The sequence below is a fragment of the Mobula birostris genome, chromosome 16 (genome assembly GCF_030028105.1).
Source record: "Mobula birostris isolate sMobBir1 chromosome 16, sMobBir1.hap1, whole genome shotgun sequence".
Taxonomy (NCBI): domain Eukaryota; kingdom Metazoa; phylum Chordata; class Chondrichthyes; order Myliobatiformes; family Myliobatidae; genus Mobula; species Mobula birostris.
Window position 1 is genome coordinate 5,651,577 of NC_092385.1, and position 12,105 is coordinate 5,663,681.

Genomic DNA, 12,105 nt, shown 5'->3' on the forward strand with positions numbered 1-12,105 from the left:
TGTGGGCATTCACAGTAGATACCAAGAACCACAATAGAAGCAATGAAAAACCACACACAACAATATAGACAAACAACTATTGTATAAAAGACAACAGTGCAAATACGTAAAGAAAAAAATAATAAATAAGTATTGAGAGCAGAAGCTTTAGCATCCTTAAAAGTGAGTCTATTGGTTGTGGAATCAGTTCAATGTTGAGGTGAGTGAAGTTATCCCTTCTGGTTGAAGAGCCTGATGTTGAGGGACAAAAACTATTTCTGAACCCGGTGGTGTGAGTCCTAAGGATCCTGTCTGTACCTCCTTCCTGATGGCAGCAGCAAGAAGAGAGCGTATCCTGTGTGGTGGGGGTGCCTGATGATTGATGCTGTTTTCCTGTGACGGTGCTCCATGTAGTTGTGTTCAATGGTGGGAAGGGCTTTACCCATGATGGATTGGGTCATATCCATTACTTTTGGTAGTTTTTTTATTCCGTTCAAGGACATTGGTGTTTCCATACCAGGCTGTGATATTCTCCACCACACACCTGTAGAAGTTAGTCAAAGTTTAGTTGGCATGCAGAATCTTCACAAACTTCTAAGAAAGCAGAGGTGCTGCTGCACCTTCTTTGTAATGATAGTTACACGCTGGACCTGGAACACACCTTCTGAACCGATAATGCTGAATGACTTAAAGTTGCTGATCCTCTCCACCTCTGATCCCCTGACGAGGACTGGCTTGTGGACTTGTGGTTTCCTCCTCCTGTAGTTAGTAATCAGCTCTTTGGTCTTGCTGACATTGAGTGAGAGGTTGTTGTTGAGGCACCACTCAGCCAGAATTTCAATCTCCCTCCTATTTCTCATTCATTGCCACTTTTGATTTGGCCTATGACAATGGTGTCGTCAGCAACCTTGAATATGGCATTGGAGCTGTGTTTAGCCTCACAGTCGTAAGCCTAAGGTTCCTTAATGCTCTTGTAGCCGGTGTGTGTGTATGTGTGTGTGGGGTGAGGGTGGAGGTAGAAGGGACAAGCTCCCACTACCTATTAAATGCTCCCAATGGTGTGTGTCTCAATTAGCCTCTGACAACCAAGTCCACCTCCTGGCCTTCACTTGTGGCTTAGCGACTAAGCCGGGTGAACCATGTCTACCAACAGGAAAAGAGGCAAAGGCAGGTTACTAGCACCTTAAACCCAGTCACTTTGGGCAGATAGGGCTCATCAGCCATGCTTGGCAGTTCACCTAGGGAGAAGGGAAACTCTGATCTCAAACCTCTGCTGCCTTGTGTCTACACCCACTCATGGGGAAGGCTTTGAGAGTAAACCCCAGTGAAAAACCCAGAGCTGGCATCCCTAAGGAGTCCTACGTTGAGTTCAACGCTGACTGGCAACTCCTGCAATGCAGCTGGTGCCAAACTGTATCGGTCTCTGCCGTCCCTTTGGATCCATCAGCTGTGTGGAGAGGGAGAGCCTGCTGCATGGGCAACAGCTCGCTCTCCATATTGGCTTGTCTGGTACACCCCATCAACGTAGGGCCTCATAAGTGTAAAGTGAGTAGAGCAGGGGGCTAAGCACAGACCTGTGATGCACCTGTACTGATGGTGATTGTGAAGGAATCTGAACTGACAGGGTTCTGCAAGTGTGGAAACCAAGGACCCAGTTGCAGAAGGCTAGAGGGTGCCGAGTCTGTGGAATTCACTGCCACAGCATGTTGCGGAGACCAAATCAGTGGGTGCATTTAAGGCAGCGATTAGATAGGTTCCTGATTGGTAAGGGGGGAGGAGAATGCAGGTCAGTGAGGTTGAAAATAAAATCAGCTGTGACTGAATGGCAGGACGGACTTGATGGGCTGAATAGCCTAACTGTGCTCCTATTGTACCATCACATGCACCTAAAGAAGTTTGACCCATACGCTTTGGAGTTTGGAAGGGAGTTTGACCTTATTCAGACATACTGCAAGTCCCTGAGACGATGTGACATGGTACATATTTTAGATGTTTTCACCAGTGAGAGAGTCTCAAAAGAGAGGACAAAGTTACAATTCAGGGATTGTAAAACTGAGGTGTATAGAACCTTCCTCATATAGACAGAGGTGAATCTCTGGAATTCCCTACTCTGTAACACTAGATCATTGGGGGTATTTTAAAGATGAATGTTATTTATCACATATGCATCGAAACCTACAGTGAAATGTGTTGTTTACATCAACGACCAACATAGTCTGAGGATGTGGGTGTGGCGCGGTAGTGTAGTGGTTAACACAAACGCTTTACAGTACAGGCGACCCGGGCTCAATTCCTGCCACTGCCTGTAAGGAGTTTGTATGTTCTCTCCATTACCGTGAGGGCCAGCAACTTTAAACTCCTTCGTCACAAACAAGAGGAAATCTGCAGATGCTGGAAATCCAAGCAACACACACAGAATGCTGGAGGAACTCAACAGGCCAGGCAAGGTCTTGGCCCAAAATGTCGACTGTACTTTTTTTCCATAGGTGCTGCCTGGCTTGCTGAGTTCCTCCAGCATTTCGTGTGTGTTGCTTAAATTCCTCGGTGTTATATTTTGGGGGCCCTGGGCCCAGCACATAAGGGTAATTACGATGAAAGCACAGCAGCACCTCTGCTTCCTTAGGAGTTTGCAAAGTGTTGGCAAGGCATCTAAAACTTTGACAAACTTCTGTAGGTGTGTAGCGGAGACTGTATTGCCTGGTATGGAAACATCAATGCCCTTGAATAGAAAATCCTACAAAAAGTAGTGGATATGACCCAGTCCATCATGGGTAAAGCCCTCCCCACCATTGAGCGCATGAACACAAAACACTGTCATGGGATAGCAGCATCCATCAGGGACCCCCACCACCCAGGCCATGCTCTCTTCTCACTGCCGCCATCAGAAAGAAGGTATGGGGCCTCAGGACCCACAGCACCAAGTTCAGGAATAGTTACTACCCCTCAACCATTAGGTTCTTGAACCAAGGGGGATAATTTCACTCAACTTCACTTGCCCCATCAGATATTCCCACAACCTATGGACTCACTTTCAGGGACTCTTCACTTCATGTTGTCAACATTTATTGTTTGTTTATTTATTTTTATTATTTCTTTTTTTTTGTATTTGCACAGTTTGTTGTCTTCTGCACATTGTTTGAATGTCCAAGTTGGTGTGGTCTTGCATTGATTCTATTCTGGTTACTACTTTAGAGATTTATTGAGTATACCCACAAGAAAATGAATCTCAGGGTTGTTTATTGTAACATATATGTACTTTGATAATAGGTTAACTTTGAGAGTGTACTGGGTGCATCCTGCAAGTGTCGCCATGCTTCCGGCACCAACATGGATTGTCCACAACTTACTATCCTATCCTGTATGTCTTTGGAATGTGGGACGACACCTATGCAGTCACAGTGAGAAGGTACAAGTTATTTACCGACAGTGGTGGGCATTGAACCCGGGTCACTGGCACTGTGAAGTGTGTTCCTAACCGCTGCACTACTGTGTCTTGTTCTTCCAGCTTGCTTACTTACTGCCCGTTATGCCGCTGCTGTTTAGGGCAGCAAAGAAGGTCCTCATCTCTGCCCGTCACTGGCCTCTCAGATGTAGAAAGATTCGTCATTGTCTTTTCCATAACAGTTCTGTTTTGCCAGTCAGGGACGTTAGCACTGAGCTGAACCCCCTGAACCTGTAGGACTGGTGGACGGCTCTTAGTTTGGCCTCTGCCCTTTGACCTGATTGGCGTGAATGACCCTACTAAGAGCCCGCGTATAAAGCCTTGAGTCCAGCCAACGTTCTTTTCTGGGTCATTGAGGCACACAAGCCTCCAAACTCTATGACAAGATTGTGGTCCTCTTGGGGTTCTTTCTTTAAAAAAGAGGTTTTCAAAGATTGGGAAACAAGTCCTTTACGGGACTGCCACAGGAGGAACTGGGGCCTGGAACCACAGGTGATGTCCCAGAGGACTGGAGAGCAGCCAGTATCATTTCTCCATACGAGAAGGGTACTAGAGACAAATAAGGGAATTGTAGACTGGGGACACTTTCATCAGTGGTTGGGGAATATTGGAGAAGACTCCTGGCATGCCATCTGGAAAAGTGCAGACTGATGAGGGCTAGTCAGTGTGACTTTGGCTGGAGGAGGTTATATCTTACAAATTAAGGCATATGAGCAGAATTAGGCCATTCAGCCCATCGAGTCTGCTCTGCCATTCCACCACGGCTGACTTATTTTCTCCCTCAGCCCCATTCTCCTGCCTTCTCGCCATAACCTTTGGTGCCCCGACTAATGAAGAAACCAATTAACCTCTGCTTTAAATATACCCAATGGCTTGCCCTCTACAGCCGACTGTGGCAGTGAATTCCACAGATTCATCACGCTCTTCGTCTCTGTTCTAAAGGAAAATCCTTCGGTACTGAGGCTGTGATAACCTGGTCACAGCTGAGGAGGGTACAGCGATGGATGCAGACTACATGGACTTTGGTAAAGCTTTCGACAAGGTCCTTCATAGTGGGCTGATCCAGGTAGGTAGGATTCCGAGTGGCTTGGCCATAGACGAATTGGCAGCCTGTAATTTCTCTTTGCCAGATGAGCTTTTGAACTGTCTGTATGACCTAGCGTTTTTGTGGTATTCTGAAGGACTCGATGAAGTGGACCCTTTGATCGCTATGGCCACGGCAGCTCTTGCTGGAGCGGACTTGGGGCCAAGTTGAAACTTCGAGCCGGATTGAAGCAGTGTGGCCAAGGCTCGATCGTGGAGAATGAACCGATGTTTGGCTGATTTAGGCACTGAGCCAGATTTAAAAGATTAAGGCATTGAGGTTGAGGGTTAAGGACAAGCTGGTGTTCGGTTTACTAATCTGTGAGGCTTTACTGGCCTCAGCAGTGAGTTGGTTCGCTCTCAGGGACCCAGCGGTTCATGTTCTGGATGCTTTTTGTTTCCTTTTTTATTGCTTGTCCAATTTGTTCTTTCTTTTTTCACATCTTGGATATTTGTCGGTGCTTACAGTGTGGGTTTTTCATGAATCCTATTGTGTTTCTTTGTTTTATGGCTGCCTGCAAGAAGACACACCTCAAGTCTGTATCTAGTGATAATAATCTTTGACCTTTGAACTTCAGGGTCATGGTTGGAGGAATGCTATTCTGACTGGAGATCTGTGACCAGTGGCGTTCCATCAGTGCTGTTTGTGAAATATATAAAATATTTGGACAAAAATAAAGGCAGGTTGATTAGTGGGAGTGCAGATCTTTGTGCTAAAATTGGTGGAGTTGTGGATAGCGAGGAAGGTTGTGAAAGATTCAGTGAGACATAGACCAATTGGAAATGTGGGCAGATCTCAGAGGATCTGTCCTGGCCACAACATATTGATGCAGTCATGAAGGAGACATGCCAGTGGCCATCTGCTGGAGATTTATGATACAGCACATTCAAAATGGCGGAGGAACTTGGCAGGTCAGGCAGCATCTATGGAGAGGAATGAACAGTTAATGTTTTCAAGTTGAGACCCTTCATCAGGACTGGAAAAGAAGGAGGCAAAAGCCAGAATAAGAAGGTGGGGGGAGGAGGATGAGTACAATCTGGCAGGTGAGGGTCAAAGTGGTTGGTTGAAGTAAGAAGCTGGGATACTATACGTGGAAGAGGTAAGAGGCTGAAGAAGAAGGAATCTGATAGGAGAGAACATTGAACACTGGAAGAAAGAGAAGGAGGAGGGACAACAGAAGGAGGTGATGTGTAGGTGAGGAGAAGAGAAGGGATGAGAAGGGAACCAGAATAGGGAATGGAAAGAGATTTCCCATCATTCTTCCAAACTCCAGCAAGTATAGGCCCAGAACCATCAAATACTACTCATATGTTAACCCTGTTATTCCCTGAATCATTCTTGTGAACCCAAAACTGCTCACAATACTCCCATACCACCGCGGAGGAGGTACCAAAGCCTGAAGCCATATACTCAATACTTTAGGGGCAGCTTCTTCTCCTGCGCCATCAGAGTTCTGATTGGAAAATGAACCCCTGTACAATACATTGCTAATGTTTTTTGCTCTCTTTTTGCACTACATATTAAATATACAGTACTGTGCAAAAGTCTTAGGCACATGTATATAGCTACTTCTTATAGTACTTACAGTACTATAAGTAATTGTAATTTTATATATATATATATGTAATTGATAGTTTTTAAAATTATGTATTGCAATGTACTGCAGCTGCAAAACAACACATTTCACAAATGCCAGTGATATTAAACCTGATTCTGAGCTTCCCTTCTGCCATCAAATTTATGAATGGATCATGAACCCATGAACACTAGTTCATTTATTCCTCTTTTATGTTATTTATTTTATAACATAATAATTACTTGTGTCTTGCGCTGTCCTGCCGACAGAGTACAACAAACTTCATAACATTTGTCAATAATAACAAACTTGTTTCTGATCATGTGTAGGTGAGAGGCAGAGCTGATGTGTGGAGAGCAGGTTGTGAGAAAAATTCCCCTTGGACTCAAACAGCACAGAAAGCTGCCATTCGAGCCGTCCTGCTCCCATTAGTGGGAAACGGGATTTCTCTGTGTAATGGTGCAGACAGATAGATGTCTAGCGTGGAGCTTTGCTGAAATCTGAATAATCTCCAGCAGAGGGCGCTGTTGAGCAATCGCAGTTTCTATGGGTAAAGGCTGCCACCTGGAGGAATAACGCGGCGGTGCAGGCTTCTGGAGTCAGTTCAACCTGTTTGCAAGGACTACTTCAGCTTCGGAACAAGGAGAAGTGACATGAAATGAACAACAGTCCTCAGATAGATATCCCAGTCCGGGGGAAAGCAGCCATTCATGACAAATGCAATTGGATTCTCAAACCTGTTTAATTTTAGCAATACAGCACCGAGTAGGCCCTTCTGGCATTCAAGTCAGCAACCCCACAAACCTGATTAAGCCTAACCCAATCATGGGAAAATTTACCAATTAACTTACTAACCAGTATGTCTTCGGGGTGTGGGAGGAACCCGGAGAGGACGCTGGGACCGAACTCTGATCTCCAAGCTGTCATAGTCTCTCTCACTGCCACGCTACCATGATGTCCCGAGAAAATGGACGCGTTCCACAGGGAGGACATATGGAAACTCTGAACAGAACAACGCTGGAATTGAACTCTGGAGCATGCCATGCTGGCCGTATTTGAACATTGTGAAGAACACATCTCACGCTACTCTCAACACCTCAAACTTGAGGTACCCTGGGGTCATTGGGTGATTTGTGTCCTTCAACATCAGACATCCTCACCCAGGCGACCCAGACATGACTGATCAAGCCATGACTTGTGTTCACTACCTCAGTACAGAAAGGTATGGCTACTTTGTTTTTTCTTTCTTGTATAATTTATGTTGTATGTTCTTCTTGTGCACGCTGCTCACCTGCTGCTACGTGCCAGCGATGCTGTTGCAAGCAAGGTTTTCATTGTACGTGCACTTGTGCAGAATACAATAAACTTAAAGTTGAAAATAAATTTATGTTCAAAGTACAAATATGTCACCAGATTCATTTTCTTGTGGGCATTCACAGTAAATGCAAGAGCTGTAATAGAATCCACAAAAAACCACAACAACAGGGCGAAAAAAACCCACTAATGTGCAAAAAACAACAAATTGTGCAAATACGAAAGAAAAAGAAATACTGATAATAAATAAATAAACAATACATATCGCAAACTTGACATAGACTCAATTAACCAAGAGGTTTGTTTCATAACGATCGGGATTTGTAAGCGGTCTTCACTTTGGTAAGATCTCCCAAAGTACTTTACAGGTTTACAACAACTACCCCTGGACCTGTCAGTCACTGGGATCAAAGGTTGGGGCAACATACAAAAAGCTGGAGGAACTCAGCAGATCAGGCGTCATCCGTGGAGGGAAATGGACAGTTGGCATTTCGTGCTGAGACACTTCATTGGGAAGATGTTGGAGTCGATTATTATTGATGAGGTTTTGGGGTATTTGGAGGCAGATGATAAAATAGGCCAAAATCAGCATGGTTTCCTCAAGAGAAAACCTTGCCTGACAAATCTGTTGGAATTTTTTGAGGTAATACTAGGTGGGATAAGAACATAAGAAATAGGAGCAGGAGTCGGCCATCTGGCCCTTCGATCCTGCTCTGCCATTCAGTAAGATCATGGCTGATCTGGCCATGGTCTCATCTCCACCTACCTGCCCTATAACCCTTAACACCTCTACTATGCAAAAATCTATCCAACCTTCCCTTAAATATATTTATTGAGATAGCTTCCACTGCTTCATTGGGCAGAGAATTCCAGATTCACCACTCTCTGGGAAAAGTGGTTCCATTTCATCTGCTCCCCTGAAATTTGAGGCTATGCCCCCTAGTTCTAGTCTCACCTACCAGTGGAAACAACTTTCCTGCCTCTATCTTACCTATCCCTTCCATGATTTTTAAAAATTAGATAGACAAAGGAGAGTCAGAGGCTGTTGTTTATTTGGATTTTCAGAAGGCCTTTAGCAAGGTGCTACACAGGAGGCTGCTTAACAAGGTAGTAGTCCATGGTATTACGGGAAAGATACTAGAGTGGATAGAAGATTGGCTGACTGGCAGGGGGGCAAATGTGGGCATGAAGGGGACCTATTTTGGTATGCTGCTGGTGACAAGCGGTGTTCTGCAGGATTCAGTGTGGGGACTGCTTCTATTCACGACACGTGTCAACGATCTAGTTGAAGGAATTGATGGTTTTGTGGCTGCGGCTGGGGATGATATGAAGATAAGTGGAGGGCAGGTAGTGAGGGGTAGGTTAGACAGAATGGGCAAAGAAGTGGCAGGCAAATGGAATACGGTGTAGAGTCTTGCACGTTGGAAGATGGAATAAAGGCGTGGATGGGGAGAAAATTCTAAAATCATCGTGGAGGTGGACTTGAAAGTCCTTGAGCAGGATTCCCTAAGGATAACTTGCAGGTTGAGGCGGTGGTAAGGAAGGCAAAAGGAAACGATGAGTCGACGTTCCGGCCCGAAACGTTGACTCATCGTTTCCATGGATGCTGCCCGACCTGCTGAGTTCCTCCAGCGTGTTGTGAGTGTTGCTTTGACCCCAGCATCTGCAGAATATTTTGTGTTAAGGAAGGCAAACGCCATGTTAACACAGAGGACTAGAATATGAATGCAAAGATGTAATGCTGAGGCTTCAGAAGGCATTGGCCAGACGTACTGTGGGCACTTGGATGTATGAGACTACAGAACCCACAAGCCTTTGCGCAAAAACACGGCCGTGTCGTCACCATCCACCCGGGCCTCGCCGAGGAACCTGGTTGGTCGGCTACGGGCCAACCGCAGGGGTGGATGGTGCGGTTGCTGAGGTGTTGCCAAGAGCCCGGGAGCTGAGGCATCGGCAGGGATGGGTGCGAGCAGCAGTACTCGGCGCGTCTCCTTCGGCGTGGACGGACAGCAGCGGGTCACGGTGCTGCAGGGCCTGCGGGTGAGTGGGCGTGTTGCCGGGACTGGGCGGGGCCTCGCGGAGGCGGGGTCATAGGATGGGCGGGGCAAAGAGGAAGGGGCGAAGCGACGTGCAGACGAGGTGCCTGAAGTTGGCAGGTGGTGAACGGGGTGGCCGGGGCCTCGTGGGGGGGGCCACGTGTGAGGGGGCGGGGTTCACAAGGGAGGTGGTCGCACGTGGGAACCTGGGAGGAGTCACGCGAGGGAGGGGGAGGAGTCTCATAGGGGCGGGGTCACGTAAAGTAATGGAGGCTAGTGGAGGAGTGGGAGGAGTCTCGAAGGGGGCGGGGCCACGTAGGGGGAGGAGCCATGTGGCAATGGGACACGTGGGGAGGCGCCAGGTGAGGAGATGTGAGGCTCTGTAGTGGGGAGGAACCAGCTAATTGGAGAGGAAAAGCCAGGAGCGTGTGTGATAAGGATCTGGTGGCAGGATAGGGAGGAGCTTTGCGTGAAAGAGGGTGGGGCAATGTGGGGAGGAGGAGTGTTCTGGTGTGGGCTTGGAGGTAGAGGTGGGAAGAGCCAGGTTTGAATAGTGAGTCCATATGTTCAGATGAATTGGGATCAGCTATGAATTCTGGACCAACCAGAATTCTCAGTCAGACATCCCACCTCTCCCGGAACTTCCAGGAGTCTCCCGCATATTAATAGTGGCTCCCTGATGCCGGCAAATTATACATAATATCACGGAAATCAATTTTTTTGTGAGTGAGCAAGAGAAAAGCAAGAGCGAGAGAGAAAGCAAGCGAGAGCGCGCGAGCGACCACGAGAGAGAGAGAGAGAACGAGAACGTGAGCGAGAGTGTGCCATTGCAGAGTGTTCCAACAAAAATAAAACATACGTCACCCCAGACTACACTAAAGTGTACCCCTATCTAATAAGGGTCAAAATAATGACAGTGTTGCTCGCTGCACTGTTTGTAACAGTGACTTTTCTATTGCCCATGGTGGGTTAAGACTGTAAAAGATGTGTTGAGGTGGGTTTAACAGGTGTCATTCATTAGCATAGCTAATGTTATTTAAACCAGCTGGCTAGCTGCTAAGGAGCTACTCTATTGCAGACATCCCACCTCTCCCTGAAGTTCCGGAAGTCTCCTGCAAATTGATGGTGCTACCTCCCTGAAATGAGTTTTTGTGGGGTGGGACGTCTGCTCAGTGGTCAGGTAGAATGCCAGTTGGCAGAGATGATCTGGGCTTGGTGGAGATCAAGTCCATTGGGGTGGAGATGAAAAACAACATGATACACACTTCTTCTAGTTCTATATTGGACATTGTGTATAGAATTTTGAAGTTGGGCAGATGCTGGTGAGGCTGCGCTTGGAATGTTTTGTTCATTTGTGGTCAACTTGTTATAGCAAAGGTGGAGAGAGTGCAGAGGAGATCTACGAGGATGTTGCCTGCACTCGAACCATGCCAGCCCAGTGGTTAGCGTGTCACTATTGTCTCTCAGGGCACTTCAAAGTTCAATTCAGGAACTGCAAGGAGTTTGTATGTCCTCTCTGCGACTGTGTGGGTTTCCTCCAGGTGCTCTAGTTTCCTCCCACAGTCCAAAGGCGTACCTGTTAGTAGGCGAATTGGTCATTGTAAATTGTGCTGTGATTCGGCTAGGTGGGTTGATGGGTGATGTGGGTTGATGGGTGATATGGCTGCTTGGGCTGGAAAGGCCTGTTCCACGCTCTATCAATAAATGAATAAAATCATGGAGAGAGGTTGAGCAAGTTGAGACTACTTTCGCTGGAGAGCACAAAAATGAACAATGATCTTATAGAGATGTACAAAGTCATAAGGGGCATGGATAGGTTGAATGGGTACGGTATTTTTCCCTGGGCTGCTAATCAAGACCCAGGGGATAGACTTAAGCTGAGAGTGAGGGGGAGAAGTTTAATAGGAACCTGTGGGACAACAGAGGGTGCTCAGTACATAAAATGAGCTGCTAGAGGAAGTGGTTGAGTCAGCTATATTAGCAACATTTGAAAGGTACTTTGACAGGTATGTAGATAGGAAATGTTTTGAGGATATGGGCCAAATGTAGGAAAATGGGACTAGCTACTTGACATGGACCAATTGAACTGTAGGTTCTGATTCTGTCCTGTATCATTCTAGGTCACCACTGTCCGAAAGGGCGTAAATCAGACTCGATGGGCCAAAAGACCTAACTTTGCTCCTGTGTCTTAAGGTCTTGTGTTGTTGAAGAAGCCAGTGAGGGAACAGGCTATCTTGGTTCTGAGGCAGCTGGAATAAGTGATGTCAGAGTATACAAAATTAGGAGGGATTTTGACAATGTAAATGGAAGCAGGCTTTTTCTACTGAGGTTGGGTGAGACTACAACTACAACTAGAGGTCATGGGTGAAGTATTTAAGGGGAACCTGAGGGGAAACTCTTCACTCAGAGGGTGGTGAGAGTGTGGAACGAGCTGTCAGCGGAAATGGTGGATGTGGGTTCGATTTCAACATTTAAGAGAAGCTTGGATAGCTCTATGGATGGGAGGGGGTATAGAGCAGGGATTCCCAACCTGTTTCATGCCATGCACCAATGCCATTAAGCAAAAGGTCCGTGGATCTCCGCTTGGGAACCCCTGGTATCGAGGGCTGTGGTCTGGGTGCAGGTTGATGGGACTAAGCAGAATAATAGTTTAGCACAGACTAGATGTGCTGAA

General features: G+C 46.6%; 1 protein-coding gene across 3 annotated transcripts in view; it reads left to right on the forward strand.

The window, feature by feature from the left end:
• Window positions 1–9,309: 9,309 nt before the first annotated feature.
• LOC140210827 (MICOS complex subunit mic25-like) overlaps window positions 9,310–12,105 on the forward strand; it is a 753,869-nt gene continuing 751,073 nt past the window's right edge. For all 3 annotated transcript variants that reach the window (XM_072280091.1, XM_072280093.1, XM_072280092.1), the window contains exon 1: window positions 9,310–9,435. In XM_072280091.1, the coding sequence (XP_072136192.1) occupies window positions 9,355–9,435 (81 nt within the window). In that variant the 5' untranslated portion in view covers window positions 9,310–9,354. The remainder of the gene's footprint in view (window positions 9,436–12,105) is intronic.